This window comes from Pogona vitticeps, chromosome 2, assembly GCF_051106095.1.
Source record: "Pogona vitticeps strain Pit_001003342236 chromosome 2, PviZW2.1, whole genome shotgun sequence".
Lineage (NCBI taxonomy): Eukaryota > Metazoa > Chordata > Lepidosauria > Squamata > Agamidae > Pogona > Pogona vitticeps.
In genome coordinates, this window is record NC_135784.1 from 201263627 (window position 1) to 201282629 (window position 19003).

Here is a 19003-nt window from a genome sequence, read left to right on the forward strand (position 1 = left end):
GTTCATGAATGTCTCCTCCTAGGATGATTACATGTAAATAGATGAAATCCTGTCTGTCTGTCTGTCTGTCTGTCTGTCTGTCTGTCTGTCTGTCTGTCTCTCTCTCTCTCTCTCTCTCTCTCTCTCTCTCTCTCAATGCAACATCTATACAACCGCATAGTGTAACACATTCTCTGGGCAGTTTATAACAAAGAACAGGAATAATATACACATACAAATCAACAGGCAGTCAGTCAGTAAAACCATAGACTAGCTAACCTATCTATAGATAAATAAACAATTTAAAATTACATTGGACATTACAGGAACGATGACTAATAAAAAAAATCTTTCAATAGTTTTGTTTTTACTAACTCCTGAACAACTGTGAGGAAAGGCACCTGATGAATCTTTGCTGGAATTCTGTTCCAGACGTGTATGACCACAAGTGCAAAAGCCCAGTTTCTGATGTTCACTCTTTTGGCCTCCCTTGTTGTTACTATTTTTAACATCCTGGACTGCAAAGAGCATGTGGGATGGGTAGCTGTTTTGTAAGAGAGATATTCTGACAGGCATTGATGTCCTAAATCATTTAGGGCTTTATAGGTGATGACCAGCATTTTGAATTAAACATGGAAACTAACAGGGAGGCAGTGGAGACCTGCTAAGACAGGACATATATGGTCATTTCTGTTGGTTCCTGAGATCAGTCTGGCCACCACATTTTGGACCTACTGTAGTTTCCATACCGATTTCAAGGTAATCAGTACAAAACTACAGCAGGTCCAAAATGTCGTGGCCAAGATGATGCCAGGGGTCTATTTTGGAGATTACCAAAGCATGAACCACTGTTGTTAGGCTTTCTTCTCCAGGTAGGGTCACAGCTAGGCAATTAATCCAAGCTGATGAAAAGCACTCTTGGCTACAGTTGATATTTGCATCTACATAGAGAGAGCTTGGTCAAAGGGTACACTCAACAAATTCCAAATATCTGAATGACTTCCCCCAAAGGCTTTATATAGATGCTGAAAAGCATTGGAAACACAATAAATCCCTTTTACCTAGTTACACTAGCATAGCAGAAATAACGTAACTTTTGGAGGCAAATTACCCCAAGTTATCTGTTGTATACTGAATAGCGTAACTCAGTATGCATCTGATATGTCTACAGTGATTGCTTAACAATTCGATTTTGGCCAATGTTTTCTCAAATCTCCCACCAGGAGAGGTTAGTGACACCAGTATCAGTGGGTTAGTGAAGCTACTCTGGCTTTTAATCTAAATCTAAGCCACTGGCCATCTTTTTGGGTCTGAGGATCTGCACCTTGGATAGCCCATTTAAAGTCTGGACTAAAATCCAGACTGAATTCCTTACCCCATTACCATCAGAGCTACTGGCCTCTGCTGCCCACCTCTATCATCCAATCTTCCTTTTCCCCTTCCCAACTCTGAATTCTATTCCCCAGGATCACCCTTTCCTTGTTTTGTTTTCCTGGCGGCCATTTTGAAACTGCTGATCAACTGTTAAAAAAGGGTCGCTTTGCCATGATCGCTTCCCCGCGATCATCACAAAGTGAAAAAACCCCACAGGGATCATCGCCAAGCAATCGCTTTTGCGATCGCAAAAACTCCATCGCTAAGTGATTTCGTCAGTCAACGGAGTGATCGCTATGCGAGGCACCACTGTATATTGTGGATTGATGTAATCCACTGGTGGCAGCGAGAGGAAAACACGATGTGAGCCTTTGTGACAGGATCAGCAGGGATCACAAAGGTGAACACCACACCCACTCTTGCCTTTGGGTTGTGTACAAGGACCACCATTTCCTCCTCTTTTCAATCTTTAAATATAACACTTCTTTACTTTCCCATTTCTCAGAAGTAACTAAAGTAATTTCTTTTTGTTATCTTAACTTTCCCCCATATCTGAATACTGTAAGCTGCCAGCTTGTGATATAAATCACGCTTTTGTCCTGTCCACCTTGTCATTGCCTCAACACACACAACAGATCATGAGACACATTCTGAGTCTGCAGCTGAACCACACAATATTCCTTTTCCACCACCTAGTGAGACCACTTCCCTCTCATGATCAAAACAACTTCAAATTGAAGATTTCAGCAAAAATGAATGGAATTATCCTTCATTAAGTTACAGCCATGATGTAATACTGTTACACTGTACTTTCCTTAACAGAAAAATAACTACAAATCTTTAGCTGGTTTCTTCCATATCTGGACCTGCTCTTTGATTCACCTTATTTCTGTCTGTCTACATTGCATAAAGGACCACTGCCAGATTCTCCAGACAATGGTTCCTGCAGTGGGGCCATGAAGAGAACAGCGCTGGGAGATACCATCCAGGCCAGAGTGTAATAAAGGCACACAATATGAGCTGGAAGATCTGGAATAGCAGTCAGTGGTTTCCTGGGTGAAACCATCTACCCCTCTGAGTGTTTCTGTAATCCAGAAAAGGGGTTGAAGCCAGAGAACATGGTAGCATCACACAGATTTTGACAGTGTGAATGGGGTAATTTTGTCAGATGATTCATACTTCCAGGACTTCCGTTTGAGGATATTAAAAATGTACCATGTTTTTCTGTGGGTACTCTCCTCAAAGTCACCCCTGGTTTTCATACTATATTCAACAATGTATTAATATTTTAGGATTAACAGTGCAAACCTATGCATGTCAGCTCAAGACGTCACATTTCCTCCAGCATTTCCACCCTTGTAAGTATATACTGTATATTGTTGCAGCCTAAATGCAGTTGTCAAATACTGTATGTCAAAATGTAACCCATATTACAGCAATATAATCATCCTCTAATTAAGCAGTGTATCTAAATGATCACAATTATCCCAGCAATTTTGTCCTTAAAGCTGACATAATAAAAATTGATGAATAACCCTCATTTACTAAGTAACTACAATTTCCCCATACATCCATAGCATATTTTGGCTAAAATATTTGGTTTTCCCATTGCAACATCATGGAACTGCAGAGCTGGAAAGGGCCCTATAGATAATCGAGTTCAGCTCCTTATCAAGGAGGCACAAGTAGGAAATCAAACTCCTAACCAGATAACTAAACCACCGGGCTACCCACTTTAGTCAGAGTCTCCACCTCATTAGCTGGAGGCTCCCCTGTTCAGAGATTAGTAAAATAGTTACCTGCTCACTACTTTTAGGCACAGTTTTTCAGATATCACAGCAAATTGATTAGAGCAGTGGTTCCCAACCTTTTTCGGGCCACAGACTGGCTGGGGGGAGCAAGCTCCATGAGCATGGGGCGGCGGCGACATACCCACCGTGTGGGGCGGCAGAGATCCGTATCCGCAGCCCAGTTCCGGCAAGTCCACAGACTGGCACTGGGCTGTGGACCAGGGGTTGACGAGCCCTGGATTAGAGGATGCTCAAAAGCAAGCAAGCAAACAAACAAACCCAGAGCAAAAATAAAGGCAAGCCTCAGGTTTTCTGTTGAGAGAGTGTCTGCTGGAATCAAATTGCAAAGGGCTCCCTCTGTTGGCTAGTGAAACTAGCAGACTGGGCTTCAAATTTAAGATGCCAATGAGAAGATTGTACTCTATTTTGGTATTTGATTAGTAGTGAGGCCATCCAGTAAAAGGAGAGAACTGCCATGGAGCAGCTGCCTTCCAATGAAGAATATAATATGCAATAAAACCTTATAACTGGCCTTGTAGAGTTCTAAGTATTCTTAGTTTTCTCATGGGGCATAGAATCGTAAAGTCAACTAAAGAAGTCAGAAACATTTCTGTGCATTTATTGCAGAATGCAAAGAGGGTTTTTTTGTTTGTTTGTTTGTTTTTTGGTCAAAAAGCAGATCAGAGAACAATAGCACAAATGACCAAAGTTGACAAAACCATGAAACACATAAAATTCAGAAAGCCAGAATACTTTTGATGTCATGATAAGGAAAATCATAGTTTGTTACAGTTGATTGTTCACATTAAAAGAAAGGGTAAAAGAAAGTCATTTATTCTCTCCTAGGTAATTGAGTCTAACATTATGAATTTATTCTGTGCTTTAAAAAAATAGAACAAAGAACATCTCTGCTCCCTACATTAGTTCACATACATTACTCTGTGATTACAGTTTTATAACTAGCATATGACCATTAGCACAGCTGTAACAATGAGGACAGAATCTTCCTGACATCTCTTGTGCAATGCTTTGCAATGGGGCAATGCACACATTCAGCTGGAAGCCCCTGTATGTAAAATAATCTAGTTTCATCTGGCAGTGTACAAAGCATGTGTGTGTAGCAGTCGGGGTGATCAGAAAATGCAAGCTGTGTATGGTTTATAAAGTTGTGTAGGTTTAAATGCAGCAGGAATCGGAAGGGAAAGAGAATGTGTGAACTGTACCATGACAATTTTTCTATTAAATAATCGGAAAATGTATGTATTTAGGTAGTAAATAACAAGTCACAAGACTGAGCTTAAAAATATAAAAAAAGGTTGCTAAACATGATGTTCTGTCCTACATTGTGCTTCCTGGGAGAAGAGCCAGCCTGTGTGGCCTTGGGCAAGTTGCACAGTCCCACAGCGTCCCCCAGAGGAAGGGAAGATTAACCCACCTCTGTGTCCTCTACACTTGGACAACCCTGTGAAGGGTTGCCATAAGTCAGAATTGATTTAATGGCACATGGTTATTATTATTAAACATGAAATCCGGCCCTAAACAAAAAAAGCATGAGTCTTACGGCAAGCTAAAGACTAAAACATTTTATTTGGTGTTAAGCCTTTGTGGGGAAAAGCCCATTGCACCTGAAAAAGTGGGCTGCAACCCATGAGAATTTATGCTAGATAAAACTTGATAATATTGTAAGGGGCCGCAAAACTTCCCTCAAACAGGCCACTCAGAACCCCTTTGTACAAATGGTGTCGTCTGTCCATGGACTAACCTTTGAGCTCACCCTGCAAGAAGTCCTCCTTTTTCAATGTGTGCACTCTGCCTTTGCTGTGAAGATGCAGGAGCTCAAAACTTAGGCATTCCCTGAAGAATAGGGACAGTTTAGAAGCCAGAAAGACATTGTTGATGGTATCAGAAATGAGGTGAGGAGGGAACACCTTGAAAAGAACAGGCAGCTGATATGCCTCAGGGCTGAGACAGGTTGCCTCACAACCCTTGAAGGCCAGCATCAACAGGCAGGTGACCTGGGAGCACATCTCCTGGAGCGAGAGGTATGCAGGCTTGTGCTTTTTCTGGACTACAATTCCCAGAATTCTCCAGTGCAGCATAATGGGGTTTCTTCTCAGAAGCTGATAAAGTAAAGCTGGCCTAGCCTATCATTTCAAAGGGAAAGGTGAGCCATTAAGATAAGGGAGAGGGAATTGTTTGGGCCCTGGCAGTTCCTTTCATTTACCTTGGGCAGGCAGCTTCAGGGAGCTGTTTCTCAGAGCAAAGGACACTTGGTATGGTGTTTGGAACCCACACCTTCTCAGGGTCCCCCCCCCCAGGACATTTTCCATGGCTTTCACGATGGGACGGTGAACACGGATTGAGAAAATGGATCTCCTGGTCGGAAGGCAGAATCAGCCATAAACATGCCCTGGCCTGTCTTAAGGAAACAGCTTTTTCTTCTTACGGGGGTGATAATGAATACAAAAAACAAAACAAAAAATGCAATGCAATCAAAAGCTCCTCATTGTGTTCGACTTGCAAAGTTGTTATTAAGACCTGAACTCATAATAGGGGATGGGGAAGAAAAGCTGAGTTTGTCCATTGCAGCAAAAATAATTAACAGTCTTGTGGCAGCTTCGAGACTAATTTCACCAACTCTTTCCTGGACTGCAGCTCCCTTCCCAGCCGCTGCTTTGCTGACAAGAGCGCACTGGACTAAAAAAAGGTTTGACACTTATTCAGGTCCACGGAGGAGGTGGGAAAGGAAGCAACGGCTGTACAGCCAAACCCCAGGACTGTAGACACCATAGCCTGACAGTCATGTGCATTCACTGAACCAACTGGCTGACTATCCAATGATTTCGAAAGCAAGAGATCAGAAACAATCCGCGTTTCTTTATTTCCTTCCTTCTCTGCCATAAAAAGGAAGAAGAAGGAATGGAAACTGCAGTTAGCAAGCAGAAACGTTGGCTGGAATGAGGCAGGCATCTCAGGTGACAGGAGGGGGTGTTTCACTCCCTCCCATACAGTGGGGAGGCTGCAGCTGTTGTCTCCAGAATTCACGCACTTCCTTCAGTATATTCAGGTAAACTTTGGCCTTCTCTCTCGCCACACCAACTCAACAAGGTGTTCCGTGCCCAGTCAGACCATGACGCCTCCAGCAGGACTTGAAGGCTTGCTTGTTTTTCAGATTTTAGTGGCCTAATAAAAAGTATATCCATTTCTGTCAGCAGGATCTTGTGCAAGTCAGATAAAAAACGCATCAGGCAGGATGAAGAAGGAATTCCCTGGAGGGCAGGCTTGTCCTCAGGCCAGAGCTGGAAATATGTAGAAGAAGAAAACTTAACAAGAGAAAAGAAGGCAGGGGAGAGGAATCACGACCGGCTGTGTCCCTGCATTCTCCTGCCACTTGTGTTTTTACAATTGCCAGCAGAGAACAGAGCTGCTTGCTCAGCAGTGGGGGTGGAGATGGGAACTGAGTCACAGAGCATGTGAGTAAGGATTGTTCTCAGATTCCTCTCCTTCCAGCCATGGCAGAGCCTGCCCTGATGCATGCAAAGGTTAAGGCGCCTTCTACAGCACCCAGTGGCAAGCGCAGAGGATGGCCGACCAGACTGGCCCTTGTTGTCCACATTGGCCATGAGGCCACTTCTTCTACCCCTCCTGACTAGCTAACAGGGTGCAGTAACTGTGTACAGGGATTGGGACACATGGCGTGTTGGTCTTTAAAAATCCTGCCGCCGCGTGTGCTCACTGCCCCCACCTCAAACCCAGATGCCTCCCACCTGAGTTGGTCGCCTCCTCCTCCTTCATGGTACCCTAGGATCCAGTGACAGGCAACCTTCTCTATCTCAAGGTATTCACGCAGGAGGGTGCTTGAAGGTAGGCTGCGGGCGCTGGGTGGCCTAGCAATGGAAGACCCTGCAGAAACAAGAGTGGAACAACAGGGAACCCACACAGGAACACTACCGACGTTGCACATGTTGCAGTCTGTTTTTTAGCTACAACAGACTGAGACTATCACACAGCTCTGAGTGGGTCTGCTATGAGCGACCGTGAGATAATAGGGTTTGGGCTGCCATTGGAAAGCAGGACATTTTAATTTTCACTGAGATTTTTATCACTGGCATGAGAGGGAAGGCATGCTTCTCTTTCAGAAATCAAGATGTACTGGATAGTCCCTGAGAAATATCAGGCAGAGCAACAGGTGCAATAGAAAATTCTGGGAAACCATTTAAAAGCTAGGTTGAGTTCATTAGCATGTTTCCAGATATGGCATGTGCAGGCAAGTTGGAATCAACTTACAGCGACTCCAATAGGGCTTTCAAGGTAAGTATTTAAGGATATTTAAGGAATGATTTCCCCAGTTTCAGCTGGCCAGATAGCTCAGTGGTTTCACTATCTGGCTGTGGAGCCAAAGATTAGGAGTTCAATTCCCCACTGTGCCTCCCGAGGGGAGATCCAGCCTGTGTAGCCTTGGGCAAGCTGCACAGTCCCAGGGCACACCCAAGAAGAAGAACCACTTCGGAGTCTTTTCTACCTGAAAAGCCATGAAAAAGAGCCACCAAAAGTCAGAATTGATTTTGCGGCCCGTTATTATTTATTTACCACTTCCACTCCCCCAGCAAACTTCCGAGGCTGAACAGAGATTTGAATCTAAGCCTCCTGAGTCCAAGGCCATCACTCTATTTGCTACAACACCACCCTGGGTATCCTGTTTACAGATATGCACTCTGATATCTAACGCCCTCCAGCAAAGGTGTGTAGGGCTGCTACCAACCACAGATAACCAAGCTAGATAAAATAATTGGTGCTAAATTATCTTGGCTGGGTTTCAGCCATTGCAACAGTTGGAAAGTGGGAGAAACGGAAACTTGCAGGAATGCACAGACAGGTGCATTCCTTCCGGAGTCTCCTGTGGGTCTGGCCACCCCTATTTATAATGACAGCTATGGGTGGGGAAACTCGTTAAGCAATGCAGACATTATTTTAGGTCCGAGAGTGTGGAAGGAAGTAGGAAGCAAGTGGCAAAGGTTTCACAAGGCAGAGGAGAAAGCTGAAGCTTCACATGCAATATTTGCCCTGAGGTGCTGGAATAATTTAGGGAATTATAGAGAGGTCTTCAACCTGCATAAACACAACATGTTTCCCTTCCTGCTCTGCTATGGTTCTATTTTCAGGGAGTTTTCTTTTTCGGTACAGATACAGTATGTATTTTAAAAGGGTGTTTCCCACGGTGCAGCTGAAAGTGACACGTCCCATTTTACAAGGACATTCGTCAGCTTCTGCCGACTCAGCCAGCTTACAGCCAGACTCCCAAGTTGTCCTTGAGTAAGTGTAAGATGTGTTATGTGCTCTCAAGTGGATTCTGACATTATGGTGAAGGGGTGTGTGATATCTGAGAAGTGGTTTGAGCAGTGCCCCCCTCCAGGCAATTTCTATTGCCAAGTGGGGATTCCAATGCAGGTCTCCCCAGTCCTAGTCTGACCGGCACTCCACTATTACATCACACTGGCTGCCTAATAGTAATTGTGTGTTGTTAAGTCAGTGATCCTTTCCAGTTAGTAGAGAATACTCAGAAGTGGTTTACCATTGCCTGGATCTGGGGACATTCTTGGACTTTGCAACTTTCCCAAGGCTACACAGGCTGGCTCTACTGGGATAAATAGAGGGGAACTGAAGTCCCATCCTCAGGCTCCCTGTACTTAAGTCTCTGAGCTATCCAGTCAGTTCACTCTGGTTTCTACTCCATATCATACGGCCTCCAAAAGAAAACAAATCCGAAAGCTTCTAAGTGGGTGCGCTTATTCCGCATAAGAAAGTAGACAGTTTGTCTACTTTAAATCCCGGTCTCGGGGAACCTGCTGCCTCTTCAAATAGCATCCCTCAACAGACGTTATTCTCCTGGTGGTTAATAATACCTAGAGGCAACAGGGCCGAAGGGAAATTGCAGGCAGGGAATCCCATCCTGAACCAAGGGGAAGATAAGGGGGTAGTGTGCCTCTGCTGTAGAAGTACATCTCACCTGCAGTAATTAATGGCCTATTATTTGGTGTTCAGTTCTGTTGTAAACATTCCCACAGGAGACAAAAACGGGAGAACTTTGCAAGAAAAAAAAGGGGGGTGGTGGTAGAGGGAGTTTATGGCATTGGGAAGAAGATCCAACGGTGTGCAGTGAGAGGAATCTGTAACAAAGGGTATCAGGCAAAAACCCAGGGGAGAAAAAGAATAATAAAAAAAGGAAGAAAAACAGCAGAGGAAGTAGTTACTCCCTAAATAGGAACCTGTGCACCAGCCTTCAGTCTCTTGACACCTTCCAGATGGATGGGGATACACACACACACACCCGTCATCCTCAGCCAGTCCTAAGAAACGGGGCTTGGCGGTTTCTTGCGGAACCCTTATAAACATCTTTGAGGATCCGGTTTTCGAGCAGACTTTTACTTTCTTCTAAAACCAGTAAGGCGGCCGCTCAAGTCTCCCGGGCTCACGAGGCTAATGGCTACCCTCCCGATGAGCCCCCCTCTCTCTCCGGCAACCCCCTCGGGTTTTAGGTCCGCCGCCGGCGGGTGGGGGGGCTTCGCTTCGGAGCGCCTTTCAAAGGGCGGAGCCAGGGAGAGGCGTTTTGTCGCCGTCGCCGGGATCCGGGTGCGAAGTCCAAGGCGAGCGAGGGCCCGGCGGCGGACCGGGCGGCGCTAGGACCCCGCGGGGCCCGGGTGCGCCCGAGCAGAGCCGAGGGAGGGAGGGAGGGAAGGCGGGCGGGGTGTTTGCCGAGGCGAGCCCGTCCCGGGGAAGCGGAGCCCCGAGGCGGGGGTTGCTCTGCGCTGACACACACACACGCGGGGAGGGGGGGGGGAACCGGCTTTTCAGGACCTCCCGGCAAAGATGGGGCAATGAGGCTGCCCAGGGCACGGCCGGCCCGGCGGGACGAGGGCGCAGGCGGCCTTTTAGCCGCCCGGCGAATATCGGGGAACCCCAGTCGAGAGGGACCGCGGCGGGCGAGAGGGAGGACATGGACGCGCCCGTCCCCGGCGGCGGCAGCAGCAGCAGCACCGGCCACAACCACCACAACCACGGCGGCGACCCGGAGACGTCGTCGCTCAAGAACAGCCCGGCGGCGGATCCGAAGCAGCCCGGCGCCTTCCAGGTCTACCGGCGCCGCTGGTTCCTGCTGGCCGTCGTCTCCCTGCTCAGCTGCTCCAATGCCCTGGTGCGTCCGTCGGGGGGGGGGAGCCTGGCTTTCCCACCACCACCCGGGGGGGGGGTCACAAGGCGGCGTGGGATCCGGGCGGCGGCGGCGGGGTGGGAGAGGGGAGGCTTTGGTTTGGGGGGACGAGGAGCCCCCCCCCGCGAGCCACCCGCCGGGCTTTGCTCAGCGAGGAGGAGCTGCCTCAGGCTTTCGGGAGGGCACCGGCGGGGGCGGGCGGGGGGGGGGCACCGGAGGCAGAGACCGGAAACTGGCGGGGAAAAAGAGTTGCCGGCGGTCCGCTCAGCCGCATCCTCGCAAGCGACGGTGGTGGTGGAATGAATGGGGTTCGGTGCGGGCATCGAGGCGGGGGAAAGAATAGCCGTGCCACGGGCGCTGCCACCCTCCGCTCCCGCGGGGGGCCCTCCCGAGACCTTGGGGGAGACCCCAATTGGGGGACAGGGGCACCCGCTGCCTCGGATCCGGGGAGGAAGGGATCGCCGTCGTGAAGGGCAGCAGCTACCGATAGCCGGCTTCTCCCCCCCCCCCCCTTTCCATGGATCTTTCTGGCGTTTAGAGCGACCAGAGTAGAGGACGATCGCTCCGTCTAGTGGGGGCAGCAAGTTTCGTAGTTTTAACCATTTATCACGTGAAGATTATCCTCTTTATCTGCCCTGAGTCTCGCATCCTTCCCCTTCAGTGGATGACTCCTGACGGCAATCTTCCCATTCGTTTTCTCCACACGATGTGCGGCTTCATAGCCTGTTTCCCCGAAAATAAGACCTAACCTGAAATTAAGCCCTAGTATGATTTTTCAGGATGCTCGTAATATAAGACCTACCCCAAAAATAAGCCCTAGTTAAGTGAAACCCTGCCTTCCACCGTTGTGAAGAAGATACATTGGGAAAAAAACATCCCCTGAAAATAAGCCCTAATGCATTTTTGGAGCAAAACTTAATATAAGACCCTTGTCTTATTTTCTGGGAAACGCAGTACTTCTGCCTTTCACCCTTTACTTTTTAACTGAGCTGAAAAGCTGCCATACACCCACGCCTTTCTTCCCTTGCCTTTTCTCGAACTTTCCCAAGTTTTGCAAGATCCTATATTGTGGTGTGATGGTAACCAAAGATGAATGCATTAATTAATCCATTATTTACTAATTAATTAATCCATTAATTAATTGGACTTGTATCCCACCCATCTAGTGGCGAACCACTACTCTGGATGGCTTACAGAAGAACATATAAGTAAGACAACACTGAACACAAAACAATGCATAGGATAAAAAGGATAACAAGAACAACAAGTCCAGCATCCTAAACATAAACTAATAACAAATAAGAAACCCCACAAAGATGGCTACAATGATTCATTATTTATTTATTTGATTTTTATACCAGCTGTCTGTCCAGTAGTTACTCTGAGCAGTTCACAGACAATAATAATAACAAACATAATCAAGTGTATTAAGTTAACAAATTAAACTAAATAATAAACATTTGAAAATCATCAACAAATCAACTGAAATTACAGAAGTGGGTTGAAACATCTCGTGATAAACACAGCATTCCAGATATGTTTACATCACACTTTGTACAATGGCAATTTGATTTTCAGCTCATTTCCTGATTATGCTCGACATAGAATATGTTGAGTTGATCTTCTAACTGACCTGCCTTCTCCTATACCCTCAGATCTCTTTGCTGATCTGATACTGCCTGCACATGTACTGTATGAACTTTTAGGACTTTTTGCCCCACCTCCAGAGCTTTATACCTGCATTGAACTGCAGTTTCTCATTTAAGGCCTATTCTTCCAGTCTGGCATTTTTCCCCATTCTGTTTGTTCTGACAAGACTGGATAACTTACCTTCTGCGCTAAAGAAAGATGCAAAGAATCCATTCACCTGCTTTGTAGTTTGCTTTTCCTTCACGGTACCTTATTATCTCCTTTGTTATCCACTGGCCTAACCACCTCATTTAAATGATATTTTTAATTGTTGATGTCAATGTTATTAATAGTTACTTAACATTTCCACCTCTCATTCTTTTTTACAATAAAGAGTAATTTCTGTCCCTCCAGAAGCTGATGGACTGCATCTCCCATGAGCCCTAGCCAGCATAGCTTGGGTTGAGGAAGCATTGGAACTGTAGTCCCAACACCCGAAAAGCTGCCAGGTGTCTTGCCATGTTGTTTTGTGCAGATTTGTGTTCTTTTTTCTTTCTTTCCTTGTTTGCCTTTAATTTTTTTCTGAAGGAAGGTTTTTTTCCCCTTAATAATGTCCATGAAACTGCTGGGTAACCCTGTTCGTGACCTCTTAAACTTTGTGGTCTCTTTCCTAGCCTGTATGACAGAAATTTCTCATTCTGCCCCTTTTCCTTCTTCCTTGAAATGAAATTCCAGTGCACCCATCTGCCCTATGACTTTGAGTAACCCTAAATGTTCTGGAAAGGTTTGTTCCTCTTGGTTTTCCTTTTATCCAGAAAAGTAATCTCTGGGAAGTTTCATTCTTGGGAAATATCCTTTGAACTCCATTTTAATGATGCTCATGTTGTTTGTTAAAGTTCCATTTATGTGCAAATTAATTCAGTGGCACCATGGTCTATAAATTCCTAGCTGGTTTGGCAACATTAATATCTGGCACTAGGTCCTGGGTATCATTTGAGAGTCAACCCAGAGTAACCTCCCTTCTGTTTGGTTCTGTAAAATATTGTAGTTGCTGTTTAGTCATTAAGTCGTGTCCGACTCTTCCTGACCCTATGGACCAGAGCATGTCAGGCCCTCCTGTCTTCCACTGTTTCCCGGAGCTGGGCCAAATTCATGTTGGTAGCTTCAATGACACTGTCCATACATCTCATCCTCTGTCATCCCCTTCTCCTCTTGCCTTCACACTTTCCCAACATCAGGGGCTTTGCCAGGGAGTCTTCTCTTCTCATGAGATGGCCAAAGTATTGGAGCCTCAGCTTCAGGATCTGTCCTTCCAGTGAGCACTCAGGCTTGATTTCCTTTAGAATGGATAGGTTTGTTCTCTTTGCAGTCCATGGGACTCTCAAGAGTCTCCTCCAGCACCACCATTCAAAAACATCCATCCAGCCTTTTTCATGATGTATTTTGCATATAAGTTAAATAACCAGGGAGACGATATACAGCGTTGTCGTACTCCTTTCCCAATTTTGAACCAATCAGTTCTTCCATATCCAGTTCTAACTGTTGCTTCCTGTCCCACATATGGATTTCTCAGGTGACAGACAAGGTGATCAGGCACTCCCACTTCTTTAAGTACTTGGCATAATTTGCTGTGGTCCACATAGTAAAAGGTCTTGGTGTAGTCAATGAAGCAGAAGTAGATGTTTTTCTGGAACTCTCTGGCTTTCTCCATAATCCAGCGCATGTTAGCAATTTGGCCTCTAGTTCCTCTGCGCCTTCGAAATCCAGCTTGTACTTCTGGGAGCTCTCGGTCCACATACTGCTGAAGCCTACCTTGGAGGATTTTGAGCATAACTTTGGTAGCGTGTGAAATTAGTGCAGTTGTACGGTAGTTGGAGCATTCTTTGCCACTGCCCTTCTTTGGGATTGGGATGTAGACTGATCTTTTCCAATCCTCTGGCCACTGCTGAGTTTTCCAAACTTGCTGGCACATTGAGTGTAGCACCTTAACAGCATTATCTTTTCAGATTTTAAATAGTTCCACTGGGATGCCTTCACCTCCACTTGCCTTGTTGTTAGCCAGTCTTTCTAAGGCTCACATCACTTCACTCTCCAGGATGTCTGGCTCAAGATCAGCAACCACACTATCTGGGTTGTCCAGGACATCCAGATCTTTCTGGTATAATTCCTCTGTGTATTCTTGCCACCTGTTCTTGATGTCTTCTGCTTCTGTGAGGTCCCTACCATTTTTGTCCTTTATCATATCCATCTTTGCACTAAATGCTCCTTTCATATCTCCAGTTTTCTTGAACAGATCTCTGGTTTTTTCCTTTCTATTATTTTCCTCTATATCTTTGCATGTTCATTTAAGAAGGCCCTCTTGTCTCTCCTTGCTATTCTTTGGAAATCTACATTCAATTTTCTGTAACTTTCGCTATCTCCCTTGCATTTTGTTTCCCTTCTCTTCTCTGCTATTTGTCAGGCCTCATTGGACAGCCACTTTGCTTTCTTGCATTTCCTTTTCTTTGAGATGGTTTTTGTTGCTGCCTCCTGTACAGTGTTATGACCCTCCATCAATGTTTGTGATGACCAGCTTGTTCTCTTGACAAAACTCTATTAGCCTTTGCCCTGCAAAGACTGCCAACCAGGAAAGTGGAAACAACCAAGGAAAAGACAGACTAAATGTCGTAAAACATTCTTTTGAATGTGGAGCTTTAATGCACCTTCGTTGTGAAGTATGTCACATTACTAAGACTAAAGCAAATCCTATTCCAAAAGTTAGTGATGGGATTTCAGAATCACCACTACAGATAGTGTTTGCTGTAATTTCTCACTGTGACATTCAAACTGCCTATCTAAACTCAGAACTTTCTGAGACAATTTGTATGGATGTTCCACCTGGCATGAAGGTTAAACATAGTAATAATGTGTGAAAGTTACAAAAGGCACTTTACAGACTTCATCAATCTGGAGGAGATTGGAATAAATGTCTAGATTCAGCATTTTGAGTGCTGGATACATAGATAAATATACTAATACTGTAATTTCATAGAAGACTGAGACTAACAATGTTGTGTTAGTCTCAGCACTTCTGAATCTGAGTTCATTGCCTTATCAGAAGTTTGCAGTAATTTAATTTATTATGTAACATTGTTGAAGGAACTGAATGTGCAGATAGATGGGTGTGGCATTCACCCTTGTGGCACCTGTACGTTTTGCCCTCACAAAGACTCACATTGCATTTTCCTCTCCTGCCACCAGTGGATTACCTCAATCCACAATATAAATGACGTTTGTCTGAACACTTGTCTTGTAAACAGAAACGGATCTTATTTATTGAAGTGAAGCAGACTGAATAATAATGGAAGTTATTCAGATACACATTGTACACAAGCAAATCATTAGCAATTCTTTCAGTAAATACTTTTCTCTTGCAATATCATTACCACCTTCTCTACCTATTTTCTTAACCAGCCTTATTACTCAGTATCTGTTTCCTCTCTCTCTGACTAACCAACCCGTATCTCTATCTGGATCTCATCCCAATCTTTATCTGGATCTCATCCCAATCTCTATCTCTATCTGACTCCTCCTCCTCCTGCTAAGCCTTCATATATCTGCTGACTCCGCCTCTCCAGTCCTCTCATAGGCTCATGCAAATAGCTCATGACTATGAATGGCAGGAGTGACATGGGGCGATTGTCACATACCTCCCCCCTAAGAAAAGTTTGTTTCATGGGGGAAACCTTACAGTTTACCCTTATGAACAATGGAACATACAAAACACCATCATAACATTATGCTTACCAGTTAGGTTCTAAATCATATACAGTGGTGCCTCACTTAACGAGCGCACCATTGAACGACGAATCCGCATATCGAGGAGGTTTTTGCGATCGCAAACGCGATCGCATACCGATGGCCCCTATGGGCGAAAATCGCTCTGCGATGATCGGTAAGCATTTCGCTTACCGATCTTTGCACTGCGATGCCCGGGAATCAGCTGATCGGCGGTTCCAAAATGGCTGCCGGAAGCCCCAATATGGCCATGGGCAGTGTTTTCGCGCCCTGCCCTCGCTTACCGATGGCACGAAAATGCCTGCGCTATGGAGAAACTTCGCTGAACAGTAAGTTTGGGGCCTATTGGAACGCATTAAATGAAGTTTAATGCGTTCCAGTGGGTTTCAACTTCCCGCACAGCGATGTTTCGTCATAGCGACGGTTAATCCGGAACGGATTAACCTCGCTATGCGGGGCACCACTGTACCATATTTTACCATATAACACATTACATTTACCATATACTTATACATACTTTATACTAGATTTCTCTTTATTACTATGTTTACCAGATCAAACGTATTACAGTGGGGTCTCAACTTACGAATGGTTCTACATACAAACTTTCCAATTTACGAACCCGCCCGATAGGGAAATAACAACTCGACACACGAATTTCCCTCGAGTTACGAACAGGAAAAAAGTGCCCCTTCCCTCCCCTTAGAGGCTTCTGGAGGGGAAAAAAGGGTCAGAAACGTACAAATAAATAAAAGAAAGTCACTTACCTTGCCTTGGTAGCCCCCAAACTGCAGGAAAAAGAGCAGGAAACAGCTAAAAGCCGGCACCCAGCAGGAAGCCTGGCAGCCATTTTGTGCTTTTCTCTGCTCCTGCCCCCTCCTCTCCCCGCCTAACAGCTGATCAGCTGGCTCTGAAGAGGCTTGGAGAGGCTTGCTCAGCACCTAAAAAAGCCTGCCTGTGTGTCTTTGTGCTGAAAAAACTCAGCACAACATGCTTTAAAACATGCTTTAAAATTGGCTTCGTTGAAAAAAAAATTCAGAAGTGCTTTTAAAACTGTTCCCTGCCTCCCCCCTCCTTTCTTGAACTTTTCTTGACCTAAGAAAAAAAGAAAAAAATTATCCCCCTCTAGTGTCAGAAGGCGGCTTCCCATTAGTTTCCCATTAGTTTCTATGGACGGAAAAGAGCAGATACAGATTAAATGGTTTTCAGTGCATTCCTATGGGAAATGCAGATTCGACCTACGAACCACCTTCCAATACGGATTAAGTTCGTAAGTCGAGATCGTAAATCGATACAATTCTAAACACTTGCATTACTCACATTAGTACCAATTATATTACCTTTACATTTATACCGCTACTCACCATTATTTTTTTATCATTCTCCACCTCTCAGTTCATCACCATCCAAACTTTGCATTTTAATCATATTTCATAACTATACATAAACAAAACATTTAATACCACATTACACTCTTTGTTTATCCACCTGGCCTTCGAGACAAGGTATCATCCTGCATCCATGCTCTGAGTCCCTTTTACGCTATGGATTACAAAGTCAAAGTCTTGCAGGTTCTGTGTCCATCTTGCAAGCTTACTGTTAGTGGATTTCAGTTTGTAGCCACATCAGAGGAAAAGAGTTGGTCCAAAGGATGAACCTCCTTCCCTTAATGTAGGGTTTCAGTCTTTTCAGCGTCCAAACAATTGATAGGCAAACAAATGTCTCTCACCAAGTCGTAATCGCCTGCTGATCAGAGTTTCTGGGTGTCGATTCCCTCCGTGGTCTACTTGGCACAGCATGGCTCCCAGACTCACACTTGACACATCAATGTATATGATGAACTCCCAGTTGTAGTTGGCACCAGAAAGGCAGATCTTGAAGTCTGTGCTGTATTCTGTTGACTGGCCATCATTGGGCACTCTGAAGTCCACTGGATGTCCTCCACTTGCTATTTCCGGGTGAAGCCAGCTTTCTTTCTGGCTTGTGGCTTCACTTTTTTAGCTGGGGAAATAGTAGGCAGTTCCCTCTCCTCCTGGATGTGTCCTTCTTTGAGACCTTATTGCTTCCGCCTTTCTCCTTACCAACAAATTCACCCATAGGTACTTTTGTTACAAAGTCTTCCCTATGTGAGGGACCACTATCATGGGATACCTCCAAATTCTCAGGTGAGTTTCTTTTAGGTTCCATCTCTAACACTTGGCTTATGTCAGATATATTGAGCTTTTCATCTGATTCTATTTCTTTATTCATTGATATGTTAGGTAGGGGTTTGCCTTGCAAGGTTTTAAGGCCTTTTGCAGCTGCAGAGCTACCAGACTCTCTAGCCCTCCCGTGCTGCTGCAACAAATCTATAGGTTCTGACCCTGCCAAAAGCAATTTACTCCCCTCTATGTTTCTCAGCCTCACCACTTCGTCCTCAGTACAGAATGCTCTTTCCTGGGCCTCATACAAGCCTTTCTCCTTTCCAGGAGTACTCCCCAAGCTTGGCTCTGTTACCTCTACAGCCTCCTCCCTATATTTTACTGAGATAATTAATTGTTTGTGAAGTCTGTCTCCACTCATATGAGGTGTTGATAAAACATCTCTATATATCAGGTTTTTATCACCTATAAACCTCTCCGAGTGTTCAGGTGTCAGTGGAATGGGACTCTCATTAGCTTTTGTAATACAATCATTCACAGTACTATCTTCCTTCTGCTCATCAATACATGAAGCATTATTAGGACTCTCCAACATGAGCTCTTCAGCCATTTCTGCTATCCCAGGGTTTTCCTCTGAACTGGGACATCGTTCAGGATTTTCAGGGGTCAGTGGAATTTCCTTAACTTGCGCAAAGCATTCACTTAAGGTAGGATCTTCCTTTTGTTCTTCGTGTATGAAAGATTATTAGGGTTTCTCATAGTAACCAGATCAGCTGTTTCCCTCTCTTCTCTTATTTCAAGAAGATTTCCATTATTTTCCTCAGTGGCTTTAATTTGCCTTCCCTGAGAGCAAGATGTCACAAAAACACTTTGCACATGCTCAGCTAAATCCAGACCTATTAAACACGGGACAGGAATTTGATCAGATATGGCCACCTTCCAAACTCCTGACCATCCCTTATATTTCACTGGTATTTTTGCCATGGGCAGCACCACTATTTCAGAACCAATTCCTTTGATAGAAATATTTTCCTGGTCTAACACATTTTCCTTAGGGATTATATCAGGGTGACATACTGTGACTTGTGAACAAGAATCTTTTAGTG

At 45.0% G+C, this 19003-nt stretch overlaps 1 protein-coding gene across 6 annotated transcripts in view; it reads left to right on the forward strand.

The window, feature by feature from the left end:
• The first annotated feature begins 9995 nt into the window (after positions 1-9995).
• The window catches only part of SLC49A3 (solute carrier family 49 member 3), a 51933-nt gene continuing 42925 nt past the window's right edge, over positions 9996-19003 (forward strand). For all 6 annotated transcript variants that reach the window (XR_013541364.1, XR_012084225.2, XR_012084224.2 and 3 more), the window contains exon 1: positions 9996-10335. Coding sequence is in view for 2 of the 6 variants with exons in the window: in XM_072991932.2 (XP_072848033.2) it covers positions 10138-10335 (198 nt within the window). In the remaining 4 variants the exon portion in view is untranslated. The remainder of the gene's footprint in view (positions 10336-19003) is intronic.